We start from the raw sequence: 16,624 nt of genomic DNA, 5'->3' as shown, positions 1-16,624 counted from the left end.
AAAATTGACCATAATGGCGGCTCGTTCAGAATACGATCTCGTATTTTACGAAAATAGTTCTGAATAGTTCTGAAAACATTTTAAGCGAGGGATAGGCCGTGAAGCTGCTGAATCTGTCTTCATTTCAGATCAACAAAGGTCAGTTTGAAAGATTTTCGTCAGATTTTGAGAGGCGGTCGTCATCTCATCCAGCTCGTCATTTCCGGGTTAGCACTCTACCAATCAGATTGGTCATTGAGCCCGACTGCCCACTGGCCGATTCAACAAGTCAAATGACGACGGCACCGAACACACCGAACAGACTCGAGTCACCGACCTCGCCACACTGTCAGACGGCCGATAATCGGGTTGGTGTCTTAAGATGGCTGAGGAACTTGTTAGCTGACTTTTTTAGGGCTTCATGTCGACCAAACTGTAAGTGAGAAGACTGTATTAGTAATGCAATAATACAGTCAAAGATATTTGACCTTTGCGAGTAAATAAAAGCATGTCAATACATTTAAATACAAATGAAATGTCAGGCCCTGGATGTGATTCTCATTTTCTCGCGTGGCCCTTAGTGAAGTTGAGTTTGACGCCCCAACGCTGCAAAACGAGAGGAGACACGGGGAGGAAATGATGAGGAATTTGCATTTATATAGCTGCTACTTAACGCTCCCCCTCCCCAACGCTAATGACAGCATTCAGCATCAATCACCACCTCACACACCACGCAGCAAAACGTGTGAGTGTGTGTGTTCATACATATTCATGTCTTCCTGGCGACAGGTGAGGCACACACACTCCAGCACCACATCCATTTGTTCTGATTTACCGCTCACCCTCACCGGCCTGCTGCAGTGTCATAAATCAGCGGCGGCGAGCGATAGCGTGGCGTGGTAAGACGCAGGTTAATGAGGCGTACAGCCGCGGTGCTGCCGCCTCAGCTCGGACCGAAGGGGGCGGGGTCAGGGCGGTTTGGCAGCTGGGCGGTGACCTCGGGCTGCTGGGAAGTCCACAGAAGAACATAACTGCAATGGCCAGTTTCTGCCTTGTGAATATTGTTCCTGTCAACATCCAAGTTAGTTATAACTGGGAAACTGCCATATATTTGACTTAGGCTCGCTTTGCCAGACCTTCCTCCACAGCGCTGCGGAGGAAGGGCTAGTCCACACACAGCATTCCGGCATGGGAGAAAAATGTGCTTTGGTTTATGGGCATTATGGGCATTATATCGATATTATATTGATATCGTGATGAGACCAAATACCGTCTTAGATTTTGGATATCGTAATATCGTAAATGGCTTAAGTGTTGTCTTTTACTGGTTTTAAAGGCTGCATTACAGTAAAGTGATGTCATTTCCTGTGTTACCTGATTGTTTTAGCTCTTCTGTTATTCACCTTTACCCACTTAGTCATTATGTCCACATTACTGAAGATTATTTATCTTAAATCTCATTGTGAAGATAGTTTGTTAAAGCACCAATTGTCAACCCTAGAATATCGACACAATATCAACATCGAGGTATTAAGACAAGAATATCGCGATACCTGATTTTCTCCATATCTCCCAGCCCTATTGGCATTTCTTTAAACCAATCACAATAGTCTTGGGCGGCAGTAAACTCCCCGGAAACAATAACGGTGCTGCGGCAAAATAGCCTCGGTAAAGGAATTTGTTTTTGTGGAACATGTGTACGTTCAAAAGTAGTTTTAGTCGTGCAACAGAAAACTGAGATTGGACAGATAGTCTAGCTAGCTGTCTGGATTTACCCTGCAGAGATCTGAGGAGCAGCGGCATCAACGGGTTAAAAGTCGCTGCGCTTCGTCGGCCGTCATGTTGAATGTAAACAAAAAGCTGCTCGCCGTCACTACGCTATCATCATCGTGTAAAGCCTGCCTCAACGGTTGTGATTGATGCCTCGATTTGGAAAAATTGGAAATGGGCTCGAATGGGCTCTTGGCCAGACTGACTTGCAGAGCATCTCTCAAATTTGCCGGAAGTTCGTCAGGGTTTACCCACGCTATATGTTCCATAAACTTAAAATAAAAATTCTGTTCCGTTTTAAAACGGGGGCACAAACCCTAAACCTCCTGTCGTGAGTTTCTGTCCTTCAAGGTATTTTCTCAGCACGCCGTGCTTGTTCAAGTGTCCATTTTTCTCATAGGTTTGGGTTATTTGATGCTATAAAAAAAAAATTCGGCGAAGCGTCATGATTGACAACTGTGATTGACGGGAAGGTAAATGTGAGAAACGCTCCTGCAGCTCTAAATAAGACAATTATGGGGCATCTGCCGCTCAACCTCTATCTGCATTATTATCTTGATTATATTTAAATTGCCTGTTTTTGTCTTTGCGTGTAAACACCTCAGGTCATTTCAGAGTGGAGGTTAAACAGCCGCGCCATCAAAGGCGCCATTTGCATTTAAACAAGCAGGCTGTTCAGTGTTATCTTAGTGCATCTCCTGCACGCGTGTGTGTGTGTGTGTGTGTGTGTGTGTGTGTGTGTGTGTGTGTGTGTGTGTGTGTGCGTGCGTGCGTTGGGTTAAATGGTTGTTTTTTTTGCGTGGCCTCTTTATCGAGCTGTTATTTTTTTCCCCAAAAGGATACGCTGATTCATCTCTTTCCACTAACGGCTCATCTCAGCAGGGCGATCGAGGGACAAGAAAGACATAATTACAGTGTTCTGCACAGTGCGCTCTCTCTCCCTCTATCTCCCATCAACCCCCCTCCCTCCCTCACTCCCTCTCCCTCCCTCTCTCTCTCCCCCTCTCTCACTTCTCCCTCCGTCTCTCCTTTGATTTCCCTGCGTCTGCCTCCGCTCTCAGTTGATGTGAAGTTAATCAGCAGGTGGAGAGAAAACACAGTTCATTCTGTCCACCTCTAACGAAAAACCACACATCAATGTGAAAATCTGTACAAAAAGGAAACCCTTGCTGGGAGCATCCCCCGTCAGTTAATTAAAACGCCGATTCACATGGATTCGGTGGGGGAGCAAACTGCAGGCGTTCCCCGAATGCCGCGCGTCTCCGAGACTTTGGCAACGAAAAAACAACAAGACACAAAGACAAAAAAAATAACATCTCGACAAATATACGAGACAGAGTAAGCGGTGGTGGTCACAGGAGTTTTACAAGACACAATTCAGTGATCATCCAACTCTAGTTGTAGAACTACAAGCCCAGAGGAAAGGGTTTTATTTTTTGGACGATAGGGATCGCGCCGCCTGATGGGCACAGCAGTTGTCGTGACCAACAGAGAAAACATACAGACTACACCCTCCTAAGGACACACAAACGCTTTTGCGGCTCCTGATTGGACGTTTTCAAGAAGCGCTTTCACTGGTGGACTGTCTGCGTTTCCAGTGGAAAAAAATATGTAAAGTCAACACATTCTCACTCCCATCACGTCAAAAAGCAATGCTTGGTCAGGTGATTTTGGCGTTTGTTATTAGAGCCTGACCGATATATATCGGCGGGCGGCCGATATATGGCATTTTCCAAACTATCAGTATCGGCATTTATAATTGCTGATAAATTAATATTTAACTCTACAGCGGCCCTGTTGGCTACACTCGTGTTTAACCCTTTAAGTTTAATCTCTTAAGTTTGTATTTTTATAAATTTTATTAATCAGAACTTTAATATATTTTGATGTTCTGTTGTGACAATAAAACATTATCATATTATTTTAGTGAGGACTCATAAATAACTAATGTTAGGGAAATCCGTTTATGTTTTGTTACGCGTTTCTGGACTTTTTTTTTTTTTTTAAGTATACAGTACAGGCCAAAAGTTTGGACACACCTTCTCATTTAATGCATTTCCTTTTTATTTTCATGACTATTTACATTGTAGATTCTCACTGAAGGCATCAAAACTATGAATGAACACATATGGAATTATGTACTTAACAAGAAAGTGTGAAATAACTGAAAACATGTCTTATATTTTAGATTCTTCAAAGTAGCCACCCTTTGCTTTTTTTGATAACTCTGCAAACCCTTGGTGTTCTCTCAATGAGCTTCATGAGGTAGTCACCTGAAATGGTTTTACCTTCACAGGTGTGCTTTGTCAGGGTTAATTAGTGGAATTATTTCCCTTATTAATAAAAAAGCAAAGGGTGGCTACTTTGAAGAATCTAAAATATAAGACACATTTTCAGTTATTTCACACTTTTTTGTTAAGTACATAATTCCATATGTGTTCATTCATAGTTTTGATGCCTTCAGTGAGAAGCTACAATGTAAATAGTCATGAAAATAAAAAGGAAACGCATTGAATGAGAAGGTGTGTCCAAACTTTTGGCCTGTACTGTATATATTGGCCGATATATCGGAATATCGGATTTTTAAATCACCAAATATTTGTATCGATATCCGCCTTAAAAGTCCTTTAATCGGTCGGGCTTTGTTAGACGCGCTTGGTCGGGACTCTTGGCGTCACTTTTTGACGCTCTGGGTCTGGACGTACATTTAAGTGACATGCGGCACAAGAACGGGACAGTAAGGTTAAGGAGAAGATGGTGGGTGGGGTTACAAAATGTACGTTTCAGTGACACGCGGGACAAGAACGGGACACAAACCCTGGTTGAAAGTCCTCTGTTAGCCCTGTGTGGTTTGCCTCTTCCACCACCTCCAACCAGTGACCGTGGGTCAGTATATGAAGAGTTGGGAATGACAATGGGCTGGACGTTTAAGGAAATCAGATCACTGGAGAGAGAAGAGGGTAAACAGGTTTCTTGAGGGCATGCACACGAATGAATGCGGGTCCTCACAAGTATAGAAGACCAAATGTGTGTGTGTGTGCTAACCAAACACAGAGAGGGTGCAGCCATCCATCATACTGGAGTGATTTAGTGAGGCAAAGGAGAGCAGTTACAACAATGGGTCTGTGTGTGTGTGTGTGTGTGTGTGTGTGTGTGTGTGTGTGTGTGTGTGTGTGTGTGTGTGTGTGTGTGTGTGTGTGTGTGTGTGTGTGTGTGTGTGTGTGCATTGACTGAAGACATCATGTCATGTTAAACTAACAGCTGCAGGACTCACGCTGTGACACAGATCATCCAACATGATGACAAACAGCCTCCCACACCGACTCGTACCCAACACACACGCAGAGAGACACTGGAACGCTACACAATATAGGAATAGAATACATTTTCATTCAGTTTATTTCCTTTTGTCTTTTTTATTGTTTTCCGGTTTAGTGAGACTGATGTAGTTCCAGTTTAGTTCATATTTCACAGTCTCTTCTGCGAGACTGTCCACCCCCCGAAAAACGCTCCCATAGGTAGTTTTTTCAAGCAGCAATTACGACGCATGTAACGTTCATAGTGGCGCCGCCCTCTAGTGGCTGTAGTAATTATGAAGGGAGCAAAGCAGGAAGTAAGGTGACGAAGAATAAGAGCGCCGGATTTTGCTTCAGGAGGCAAACAAACACGGGACGTTCACCCAGGAGACCGGGGTTCGTGTCCCGTTAACCGGAAGGGAGGTAGCGTCTGATTTGAACCCAAACCACGATGTTTTTCTAAACTTAACTAAGTAGTTTTGGTGCCTTAACCTAACCAAGCTGCGACCGTTTCACAACACTAACGGGCGTGTTTAAAACCACGTTTCAGGACGTCAAATTGGAGGATCGGAATAAAGAACCTATATCGTCGTTAGTTTGGAGGACTTGTTGCTTCTACTGTGGTCTTTTTAACTATTAATCATGTCCACCTAAAAATATTGACACAACAGTACTGGATGGGGAGAAAAAAGTACTTGTAACTTAATTTGGAGTGTGCCTATGTTCCCACGGCCCTATGGTCCCACAGCCCTATGTTCCCACGGCCCTATGTTCCCACGGCCCTATGGTCCCACGGCCCTATGTTCCCACGGCCCAATGGTCCCACGGCCCTATGTTCCCACGGCCCAATGGTCCCACGGCCCTATGGTCCCACGGCCCTATGTTCCCACGGCCCTATGGTCCCACGGCCCTATGTTCCCACGGCCCTATGGTCCCACGGCCCTATGGTCCCACGGCCCTATGGTCCCACGGCCCTATGTTCCCACGGCCCAATGGTCCCACGGCCCTATGTTCCCACGGCCCAATGGTCCCACGGCCCTATGGTCCCACGGCCCTATGTTCCCACGGCCCTATGGTCCCACGGCCCTATGTTCCCACGGCCCAATGGTCCCACGGCCCTATGTTCCCACGGCCCTATGGTCCCACGGCCCTATGTTCCCACGGCCCTATGTTCCCACGGCCCTATGTTCCCACGGCCCTATGGTCCCACGGCCCTATGGTCCCACAATTCTAAGAAAAAAAAAGTTTTCACTGAAAGCTGTGGTACTATTCTTCCCTACATATTTTATTCTTCCTAATTCCTCATCCTCAATTATGCAGTGTGGGTTCTACCGTAGAGACAGCTAACCCTCTCATCTAATTAAAGACAATCTAATCAATTAACAAACATTAAGCAGCCAGGGGAAGCTTTAAAGGGCAACTACATTTTTTTTTGCTTAACCTTTCAACCCCTATTTTTCTATGTTTTGTGTGTAAGTGACGGATAGGAACAAAAATCTTTGAAATTGGTGCAGTATTAAACACAGACCACAGACCGGGCTGCAATGTAACCCTATAGGGCAAATGTTCACTGTCAGTTTGGTCCACTAAAAGTACTTGTTTTGCCACTAAAAGGCTCAGATTATTCTCTGACATTATGGAAAGGATCCCTTCAGAGATAGACCTCTTTGAGACCTTTATGTTTAACTAGAAACAACTTTGAAGTCACTAGCGCTAAACCCACCAGACTGCATTTAAAAAAGCAATACTTTTAGCATGTATAGAGCCAAAATATGTTCACATGTAAATCAGGAAACTATGTGTTTATTTCAACCCAAACTAGAGGGGTGATGGTTGGTAAAGTGGAAATATGACCCCAAACGGCTTTTCATAGTTTTCTTTCGTTTGTGTGGACTTTGAATGAAATGTATTTTACGATGCTAAAATTACTGTTTATTTACATGGAGTCTGGTGGCTTTAGCAATAGAAATTTTGCGGATGTTTTTGTTTCAATAAAGCATCTTACTCTTTAACAGAAAGGTCGACCTCCTTAGAAATGCTTTCCATAATGTTGTCAGACCCCTAGAATATTAATCTGAGTCAGTCAGCAAAAAAATTAGCACTTTTGTGAAGGTAAACAAAAGCTAGAAAATTGTCCTATTAACTTACATTGTAGCTTGTTTCTCCGCTGCCGACTGCAGCGATCTCGCTTCATACGGGACCAATGTCAAAGGTCATCAGTCACTTAGACACAAAAACAGGAAAATAGAGTCCAGGTTGAAAAAGAAAAAAGGTAGTTACCCTTTTAAAGGTGCTCTATAAGCGATGTTGGGTGACGTTACTTTTTGTTGACCTTTGAAGTATTTTCATACAAAACGAGGCTAGCTCGCCCCTCCCTTCTCCTCATCCCGTCCCCTCCCTTCTAGGCAGTCATGAATGCGCATTGTGGAAGTAGCCTACCTTCTCAGAAGGGCTGAAAAAGGTGACACATCTCTTCTTTTTTTTTCAGACAACGGCAGCTACAGTCTGGTGTTACAATCCTCTCCAGTGAAATACAGACACAATTTTACACCGTTTAGCTCTCAGCATTTTAACCGTGTTTACTCCCGCTGCTAGCTAACTGTAGGCTAACGTTAGCTGCTGCCAACTGTAGTGTTAACTAGCGTCCCGTGCGACAATGTTTCAGTTCCCTCTAACGTCCGTTTTCGGAGCATCAGAGAGAAGTGCAGGTATCTAAGTGCCACCTAAATAAGGCACCGAAATCAGCGTTGCTATTCGGTCTGGTAGATAACGGTCGTTAAAGCACCGGTGGCGTATTAGCACCGGGTCTGTGCAGGTTTGATGGATCGCGTACAAACCAATAGGGTGTCGGAATTGTATATGTTTATACTTCTCATCCAACCACAATCAAATTCACTCTATCCGGATGGAGCGATTTATCTGGATAGGGTTTTTTGAGTGTGTTTTTTTTTAACGATGACGAGCCGGAATGAAAACAAGCTGAACTGAATTATGAGTAACGAGGCTATTTTTAAAATGTAAGGAGTAGAAAGTACAGATAATTCCGTGAAAATGTAAGGAGTAGAAGTAAAAAGTATGCTGTAAAATAATTACTCCAGTAAAGTATAGATACCCAAAATTTCTACTTAAGTAAGGTAACGAAGTATTTGTAGTTCGTTACTTGACACCTCTGGTAGCAACAAAATGGCGCCATAGGAGGTTTGAGTTCTGAAGCAAAGCTTACCCCCTTGAAACAAACCGGGAACTATATTATCAGGCGGAAGAATATAGTACTTGGGCGGAATGATTTGCTTTGCAGCAAGCCTGTCTGAGAATATAGTTCCCGGTTTGTTTACTGTTAGAAGATGGCTGTGTCTCATGTTACGTTATTTATTGTACACGCTGGGACTCTACAAATCACAACATGTAAATAGGAACATGTTGGCGTTATTTTGTCACTTATTGGGAGCAGTAGGATTACTGGAACCATTCACCTGCAGGATCTGTACTGGCCTGATGCCGCTGGAGCCATCAGACAGCATTACAGCACACACAGAGATGAGAAGGGTATGTATGGACTTGTCTAACTCTGGGGGTTACGGTGAATAAGCTAAATTCCCAATAAGTCGGCGTGTTCCTTTAACAACACCGGCGCTGCAGTTATAAAGTGTAACCCACACCCTCACAGCTCTGTTTTCTTCACCTCAGACTGGAGCTCAGAGAGTTTCCCCTGGAGTCTCTCGTCTCTGATGCTCAGAGATGCAGGCGCTGCTTTAAAAAGCTTCTCTTTAAAAAGCTTCTCTTTTAAAAACCTTCTTTTTAAAAACATCAAAAGTCTGAAGTGATTTCAAAGTCGGGACGGATCGATCGGCGGCTCTCCGAGGGATGCGTACCGCCCCGATGACGACTGTGTCATCGTACGGGTGATGCTAAAATACCTCCATCTTACGAGACCATCTTCTCTACATGACATCTGAGTTCACTGGAAATCAATCGCATGCTGAGCTTATGAATTCAGTTATGAGAGCCGAGAGTTTTTTCACAGAGAAGCAAGACGGAGAAGCGAGTTTGAGCGGTTTTTAAATGCACACACAGCAAACAAATCAATAATCTGCCAAAAAGCTGAACATAAAAAAAAATAATAAACAGTTCAGAGTAAAATGCCTGCAGGATAGTAACAAAGTATCTCAAAACTAGTGCCGGAGTGTTAATAAATACTTCACAATATGGATATCTTATCTCACACTTAACCAGGAAACAGCATAGTAACTCTGAGATGTGGCACACACGCACACACACACACACACACACACACACACACACACACACACACACACACACACACACACAAGCTTGTGTTCCAGATGGGCTCAGCCTCCTTCTCCGTCTCCTAATCAAAACTAACGACACTAAACCTGCTCTGAGAAAACATCCGGGAGCTCAGTGAGTGTCCAACATTCGTCACTGACAAAAGTATTCACAAGGAACAAGGAGGAGAAAAGAATTAAAAGTAACGTGAGAAAACTTCTACATGTCGTCCCAAGTTTCATCAAAGTCAGATCCTGCAGCTGCGAGCCGTTCTCACTGCCAACTCGTCCCAACTCATTCTGACGCTCGGTCAGTGGCTCTCAGCATCACTGCCTGACAATCTGTTGAGGACCATCAGGTATGCCCTTCAGGATACACTTACACTTCTAGGTTTATTTTGTTCTTGTTTTGTGACAAAAAATGATCTCCGTCCACACGAGTTTTAGCTCCAATAGCAGAACTAATCTCCGTCCATATTAACACGTCTGAAAACTAGTGCTGTCAGTTAAACGCGTTACTAACGGCGTTAACGCAAACCCATTTTTACAGTGTCAATTTTTTTTATCAAGAGATTAACGTTCTTTTTAGCCTAGCAAACTTTGTAGTTTTTTCACATGCTGTTGCAACAACTAGTAATGTTAGAAAAACTACAACACCACACCGGATCTAGCTAGACCGGAAACAGAACAACAGGCACGCTGCACACACTGGTTTGGGCTCACGAGCCGGCCAAAGAGTAGCTAGTAGGCTAACGTTACGTTTTGAGTGGGTGGCGAGCGTGAGATGCCGAAATGGACGCCAATAAGATTCTGAATGGAAAGTTTACTTTAAAAAGTTGCCAAATGGTTCCATTGACAAGACCAAAGTGATCTGTGTGTTTTGTCGTTGTGAACTGAGCTATCATCGCAGCCCGTCCAGTCTGAAATACCACTTGATGGCCGAGCACACAGCTGATGACCGAGCGCACAGCTGATGGCCACACGCACAGCTGATGGTCGAGCGCACAGCTGATGGCCGAGCGCACAGCTGATGGCCGAGCGCACAGCTGATGGCAGAGCACACAGCTGATGCCAATTCTACCCCCTCGTCAATGCCAGGCAACAAAAGCACAAAGCAAGCCGATCCACTTGTCCATGTTGATAAGAGCATTAAAATGAGAAAAAAAAAAAATAATGGGACAAAAAGAAATCAAGGGACATTTAAAATAGATAAAAAATATGCGATTAATTGCGAGTTAACTATGACATTAATGCGATTAATCGCGATGAAATATTTTAATCGTTTGACAGCACTACTGAAAACGCATATCACATGACCATTCACACACACTGGGCATTTGGGTGGTAAATATTCATGAAAAAGTTTGTAAACAGGCAACAGAGATTTTGAGAATGAACAACTAAAAACGTTACACACTGGGCCTTTAAGGAAAGACAGAGATAGTCAGAGAGGAAAAAGCAAGGTTTTTTTCCGTAAAGAATCCTCTTTTCCCCCCATCAAGTTGTGTTAATGTTATTTGTCGGTGCTGCCGACAGGTAGGCCCATTTCACTTTTCCTTGGCAGCTGACTGTTGATCTGCGGGGGATTCATACAGTAAATGCATGGCAGCCAGACTTTATAAGCCCTAGACACAAAAAGATAGTATCAAGTTTTCCCAGAGTTGTGGTTGTGCTGTGACAGGATTATCAGATAAATTGCGTTTTGGGCTAAATTTGGTGGGTAATTTCTGGCTTTACTGGCATCGCAGGTTCAAATAGGATTAATTTGATCAACCAAATAACTTTCCTTTGTTCTTAAAATAAAGCTTATCTAAGAATCAAAGCTTATGTAAGCTCTCTCTCTCTCTCTCTCTCTCTCTCTCTCTCTCTCTCTCTCTCTCTCTCTCTCTCTCTCTCTCTCTCTCTCTCTCTCTCTCTCTCTCTCTCTCTCTCTCTCTCTCTCAGAGCTGCAGAATTAGGTGACTGTCGGCTGTGTCGGTCCGTGCGGAGGGAACTGTTCCCATTGGCTCTCTGCACGGATCCTCATAGTCTCTCTGGAGCCGGCTGCGTGGCCGCCTGGCTGTAAATCCCGGCTCTGGCCTGGCGCAGATTCGTGTTCGTCCCGGGCTTTAATCTGTCCAGCGGCGGGCGGCAGTGGGATTTGGGAGGACGGTTTGGCTTTAGTTTCCATGTAAACAGAGAATGAGGTTAACGGAGGGGACAGCTGGACCGTGACTCACTGTCAGCTTCACTGAAACACCGACAACAGAACAGCACGGAAGACTACTCACAGAACTCACAATACTGCTGCTACTCTGAATAGTAGGCTACTTTTCATCAAAATCAAACCCCATTTTCCAAAAAGTCCTCCAAACCATACAACAATATAGGTTGTTTATTTCTCGCCGCTAATCGACACAGAGTAGCATTTTCTGTCTAGGTTCTGGATTTGTGTGCTTGCGACTTACAATGACTTACAAACATGCATAACAGCTACAAGTGTATGCAGTATGCACTATACAGGATTGACCCTATTATACTTTATCGACAGGAGTTGATAGGTCAAACAGCAAACAGCCACACACAAATAAACACCAGGCTGTCTTTGAGATTTCACATGAACAACGGTTAAAGTTACTCAGGCTACAGAAGAATGCCATAATTCCTCTGTTCCTGCTCATGACAAGAATGTATAGCACGTATACGCCCAAGACAAAATCCTTGGATGCTCAATCTTCTTGGCAATTAAACAGTTTCAGACAGACAGTCTCTCCCGCCCTCTTCCGCCAGCTCCACCCCCCCGAGCCGTAGACACACAGCGTAGCCATGCGTACTCACCATTGACATATATACAATGGACCAATAGACCCCGTTGCTCTGGACGGAGACCAGTAAAGGATATTAGAAGCACTTTTCCGGTGATCTCTTGATTTACTGCGCAGCCTCCAACTGACAGAGACAACGTAAATGTGACGTGAGCAACGTGTCTGAAAGTTGGAAGTCTTCTGGTAGCTGTGCCGAGAGAAATCTCAATCATTCCCAATCTTACAGAGACGGAGAGTGTAGGTATATGTAAGGAGATAACATAAGCACAGGCTAATTATTGCTAACTAACATGCTAGTTAACATTAGTAATTAAACCTAAACGGCTAATGTAAGTCCAAACTGCCTGTGAGCTTCTCCTGTACTATACGGTAATTCCTCTACTATGAGACAGTAAGTCTCGTGGTTATGACACAATCGTTAGCTTATTTTTACAAAAACGTCTGCTACGGAGCCATAACGTGAGGTACAAGGTAATGGAGCCTTTTATACATTGTCGTGTTTCTTTATAAATAACAATGGACAAATAGAGTCTTTAAACGCTTCAGATGTAAAGTTATTCGCAGTCAAGTTACGTAAAAAAAAAAATGGCGGTCAGTGTAATGCTAACAAGAGGTGATCGCTTTGTAGCAACAAAATGGCGCCATCGGAGGTTCGCGTTCTGAAGCGAAGCTTACCCCCTTGGTACTCACCTGTCGAGGGCGCTGCTTCCTCTTTTTCCTGATGTGGTGCGACTGTCTCTCAGCTCGCCGTTCATCCCGATGTCTGGAAAAAAAAGAAAAAAGGAACAGATCAGTTAAGATGCTGACGCCGGTCGTGACATGACCTGCGGGAGGCAGCGATGAAGGTGGACAGGTAACACACACACACACACACACACACACACACACACACACACACACACACACACACACACACACACACACACACACACCCTCAGCTCCACCTTTCCTTCATGATGCTTCCTTTTTGAAGTAATTGTTAATTTCTTACACTGCACTGTAACTTGTATTCTTATATTTTATATATGTCTTATTCTATTTTAGCTGTTTTTTAGGTTTCTAATTGTTTTCAGCTGCTCTTTAAAGTCCCAGTGTGTATTTAGTATTTAGTTGTTCATTATCAAAAACTTCACAAACTTGTCCTTTTTCATGAATATTTACCTCCACCATCAATTCCAAGTATTCCTTTTGGCTTGAAATTTTATACTTTGCATTAGCATGAACTGGGGTAGACGCTCCATATTCATGCTCCATCTTGAAATACGTTAGCCAGTAAGGGACATACAGGATATACTGCTCCACCTTTCGTGTTTTCGCTGTCACATAAAATAAACTCACAGGTGCTGCTAATGCTGCTAACGGGTATCGTAGCTTCCCGGCCCCCCGGCAAGTTTGAAGAAGGAACCATGTAGGACCACACGTGTTCAAAATCCAAATTACAGGAACAGGAGTCTTCTTCTAGAGAAAGAAAAAGGATATAGAAAAGAGCAAGAGACCGGCTTTTTGAAACGTGAAGGCTACCGTAGTTGTTAATACCTACTTTGAACTGCGTGGCGAGAGAGAGTCGATTGCGATATATGATCTCAACGCTAAATGGGAGAAATTCCCACACATTGGACCTTTAATGTTGAGCACTTTGAATTGCCTTGTTGCTGAAATGTGCTATATAAATAAAGCTGCCCTTGCCTTCTAAACAGCAGTCCAAAAACCAATGGGTGACGTCCCTGATACCACATCCACTATTTTTACAGTCGATGGCAGCCTTCCTGTGGCTCACATGACTCACAAAACTATATTAATAGAGCAAAGAAACAAAAAAGCAAAACACACAAACAGGCCCAGCGGGCTCAGCCGGCCACCTTAACAAGCGGTTTGAGAGTCTAATTGGCCTCCATCTGTCAGACTGGAATTAATTTCCTCTAACATTCATGTGGCTGTCTGTGAGCCTGAGAGAGAGAGAGAGAGAGAGAGAGAGAGAGAGAGAGAGAGAGAGAGAGAGAGAGAGAGAGAGAGAGGAGAGAGAGAGAGACAGAGAGAGAAGACATGTTTTATTGAAGCTCCTACAGAAATGACAAATAAATAGTTTTAAAACTGAGATTAACCTACTAAATTCTCAATAAATCAAACCATAACAAGAGGAAAACTCAAAGAAGATTTTTGGGGAAAAAAATCACCAAGGAAACGAGAAGTGAAGACAAGGACGAGCTAACACGACAGCTAACCCTGCTAACAACAGCTAAGGACAGAAAACAGGAGCAAGAAGGCTATGCTATGCTAAGCTAAGGACCAAAAAGCTCCAAAACAAAGGGAAAACCCACCAAAGGCTAGCACTGTCTCCTTCGGACTCAAGAGAAGCTGTAGTATAGAGAAAGGTAAGCTTCTTAATATCCACAGTAGTTTAATTTGTAATTTGTACATCAAGAAACCAAGGCTAGCCTGTGCTAACTCAACATAGCGTGCTAAGTAGCAGCAGAGCAGCAGCAGAGCGTCAGTTAGGAACTGCAACAATGTTGGGATCTCCCGGGAGACAGCCCAGCCTCCTTGTGATTGGCTACCCAAAAGAAATCAAAAGTACACAGGCCAAGAAAGCTTACAAACACAAAAAGCTCAGAGAAAACCCAGAGGCTCTAACTGCAGACATATGTCCCATAGGAGGAATTAGTAACCTACTACTGTACACAGACAGTACTGATGCATGGCATAAAGCTATCTGTGCCCACTATGACCATCACAAGAAGAGAGGCATATGCAGTGGGAGACAGATAGTCATCGAAGATGAAGACAAGGACAGCCCACCTCTCACTGTCAATGTCTACCACAACGGGACCATCATGTTCCAGGGCAATGAGGCCAGAGACTGAGAAACAGAGACAGGAGAAGATCAGCAGTGAGGAGAAGAGCACCATCAACCCAACAGAGCAGCCACCAGGGGAAGAGCTGGAAGGGGATCAGCCTCCAGGAGACGGTCCAGGGCTCAGCAGTCAACTGGACAGCAGAGTGTCCCAGATGAGAGAGTGTCTGTCTCTGCAAGAAGTAGAGCTGGTGGAGCTGAAGGAGCTACTGCTTTCTAAACAGACCACTGAATCAACACAGCAGCTAAGGGACCAGATCAGCCAGGTGAGGAACGAAATGAAGGCCTCCATACAGGAGCTAAGAGGAGAGGTCCAGGAGCTGCAGCAGGACAGAGAAGCTCTGAGAACAGAGATCACTGCTGTAAGACAGGAGCTGAACCGGAGAGAGCAAACCATCCTCAGCCTCAAGGAGCAGCTCCACAGTCTGAGAGCCTGCCAACACCAACCACAGCCCTCCATCACCATCAACAGCCCCCCTCAACCTGAACCACAGCCCTCCATCACCATCAACAGCCCCCTTCAACCTGAACCACAGCCCTCCATCACCATCAACAGCCCCCCTAAACCTGAACCACAGCCCTCCACCTCCACCCTGACTAACACCAGACCATCACAACAACCTGTAGTAATGCCCACCCCCTCCCCCACTGACCCCCATAGAGAGGCCACTACCAACAAGCCCAAAAAATCTGAAGAGCAAAAGAAAAACAGTGATGGTGAGATCATTATCCTTATTGATTCTAATGGCAAATTTCTGAATGAGGACCAGCTTTTTCCCCAGACAAAAAGTCACCAAAATTCGATGCCCCAGGACTGACAATGCCCTCCAGCTGCTCACTGGGCCCATCCTGGGTCAGCCTAGCCACATAATCATCCACACCGGTACCAATGACCTGAGACTACAGCAGGAGAGGCTAGCAGAGTCTGTGAAGAGAGTAGCACAGAAGGCTACACAGACCTTCCCCTCATCAAAAATTATAATCTCTACCATCCTCCCACGAAAAGACTTCCATCCTGACACCATCCACCGGATAAATGCTGAGATCTCCCGTGGATGTGCCCTCATGCCAAATGCCCACTTTGCCCACCACCCTACCCTCAACATCAACAGGCTTTATGACATTGTCCACCTCCGCAAAGATACCATCAGCACCTTTGCAAAGAAATTAAAAGATGTGGCTTTAGAACGCAACCAAGGAAGCCCCCCCAGCACCAACAGACGGAGCAGCTTCCACCCATCCGGCCTGCTGAGGTCACCACCTCACAGACCCAGCCCCCATCACCCTGCACCACCTCACAGACCCAGCACACACCCTGCCAGCCCCCATCACCCTGCACCACCTCACAGACCCAGCACACACCCTGCCAGCCCCCATCACCCTGCACCACCTCACAGACCCAGCACACACCCTGCCAGCCCCCATCACCCTGCACCACCTCACAGACCCAGCACACACCCTGCCAGCCCCCATCACCCTGCACCACCTCACAGACCCAGCACACACCCTGCCAGCCCCCATCACCCTCCACCACCTCACAGACCCAGCACACACCCTGCCAGCCCCCATCACCCTGCACCACCTCACAGACCCAGCACACACCCTGCCAGCCCCCATCACCCTCCACCACCTCACAGA

General features: G+C 45.0%; 1 protein-coding gene across 3 annotated transcripts in view; it reads right to left on the bottom strand.

Annotated features, from left to right (window-relative positions):
- Positions 1 to 16,624, bottom strand: part of LOC114559631 (uncharacterized) — an 88,395-nt gene that overhangs the window by 55,320 nt on the left and 16,451 nt on the right. For 2 of the 3 annotated variants that reach the window (XR_003693132.1, XR_003693133.1), the window contains exon 2: positions 12,826 to 12,898. Coding sequence is in view for 1 of the 3 variants with exons in the window: in XM_028584402.1 (XP_028440203.1) it covers positions 12,826 to 12,898; positions 13,474 to 13,543 (143 nt within the window). In the remaining 2 variants the exon portion in view is untranslated. Of the gene's footprint in view, positions 1 to 12,825; positions 12,899 to 13,473; positions 13,594 to 16,624 lie in introns of all 3 variants that reach the window. The other variant, XM_028584402.1, reaches the window with a different exon arrangement.

This window comes from Perca flavescens, chromosome 8, assembly GCF_004354835.1.
Source record: "Perca flavescens isolate YP-PL-M2 chromosome 8, PFLA_1.0, whole genome shotgun sequence".
NCBI lineage: Eukaryota > Metazoa > Chordata > Actinopteri > Perciformes > Percidae > Perca > Perca flavescens.
Note: the sequence above shows the minus strand (reverse complement) of the source record. Positions and strands in the feature narration are given on the sequence as shown.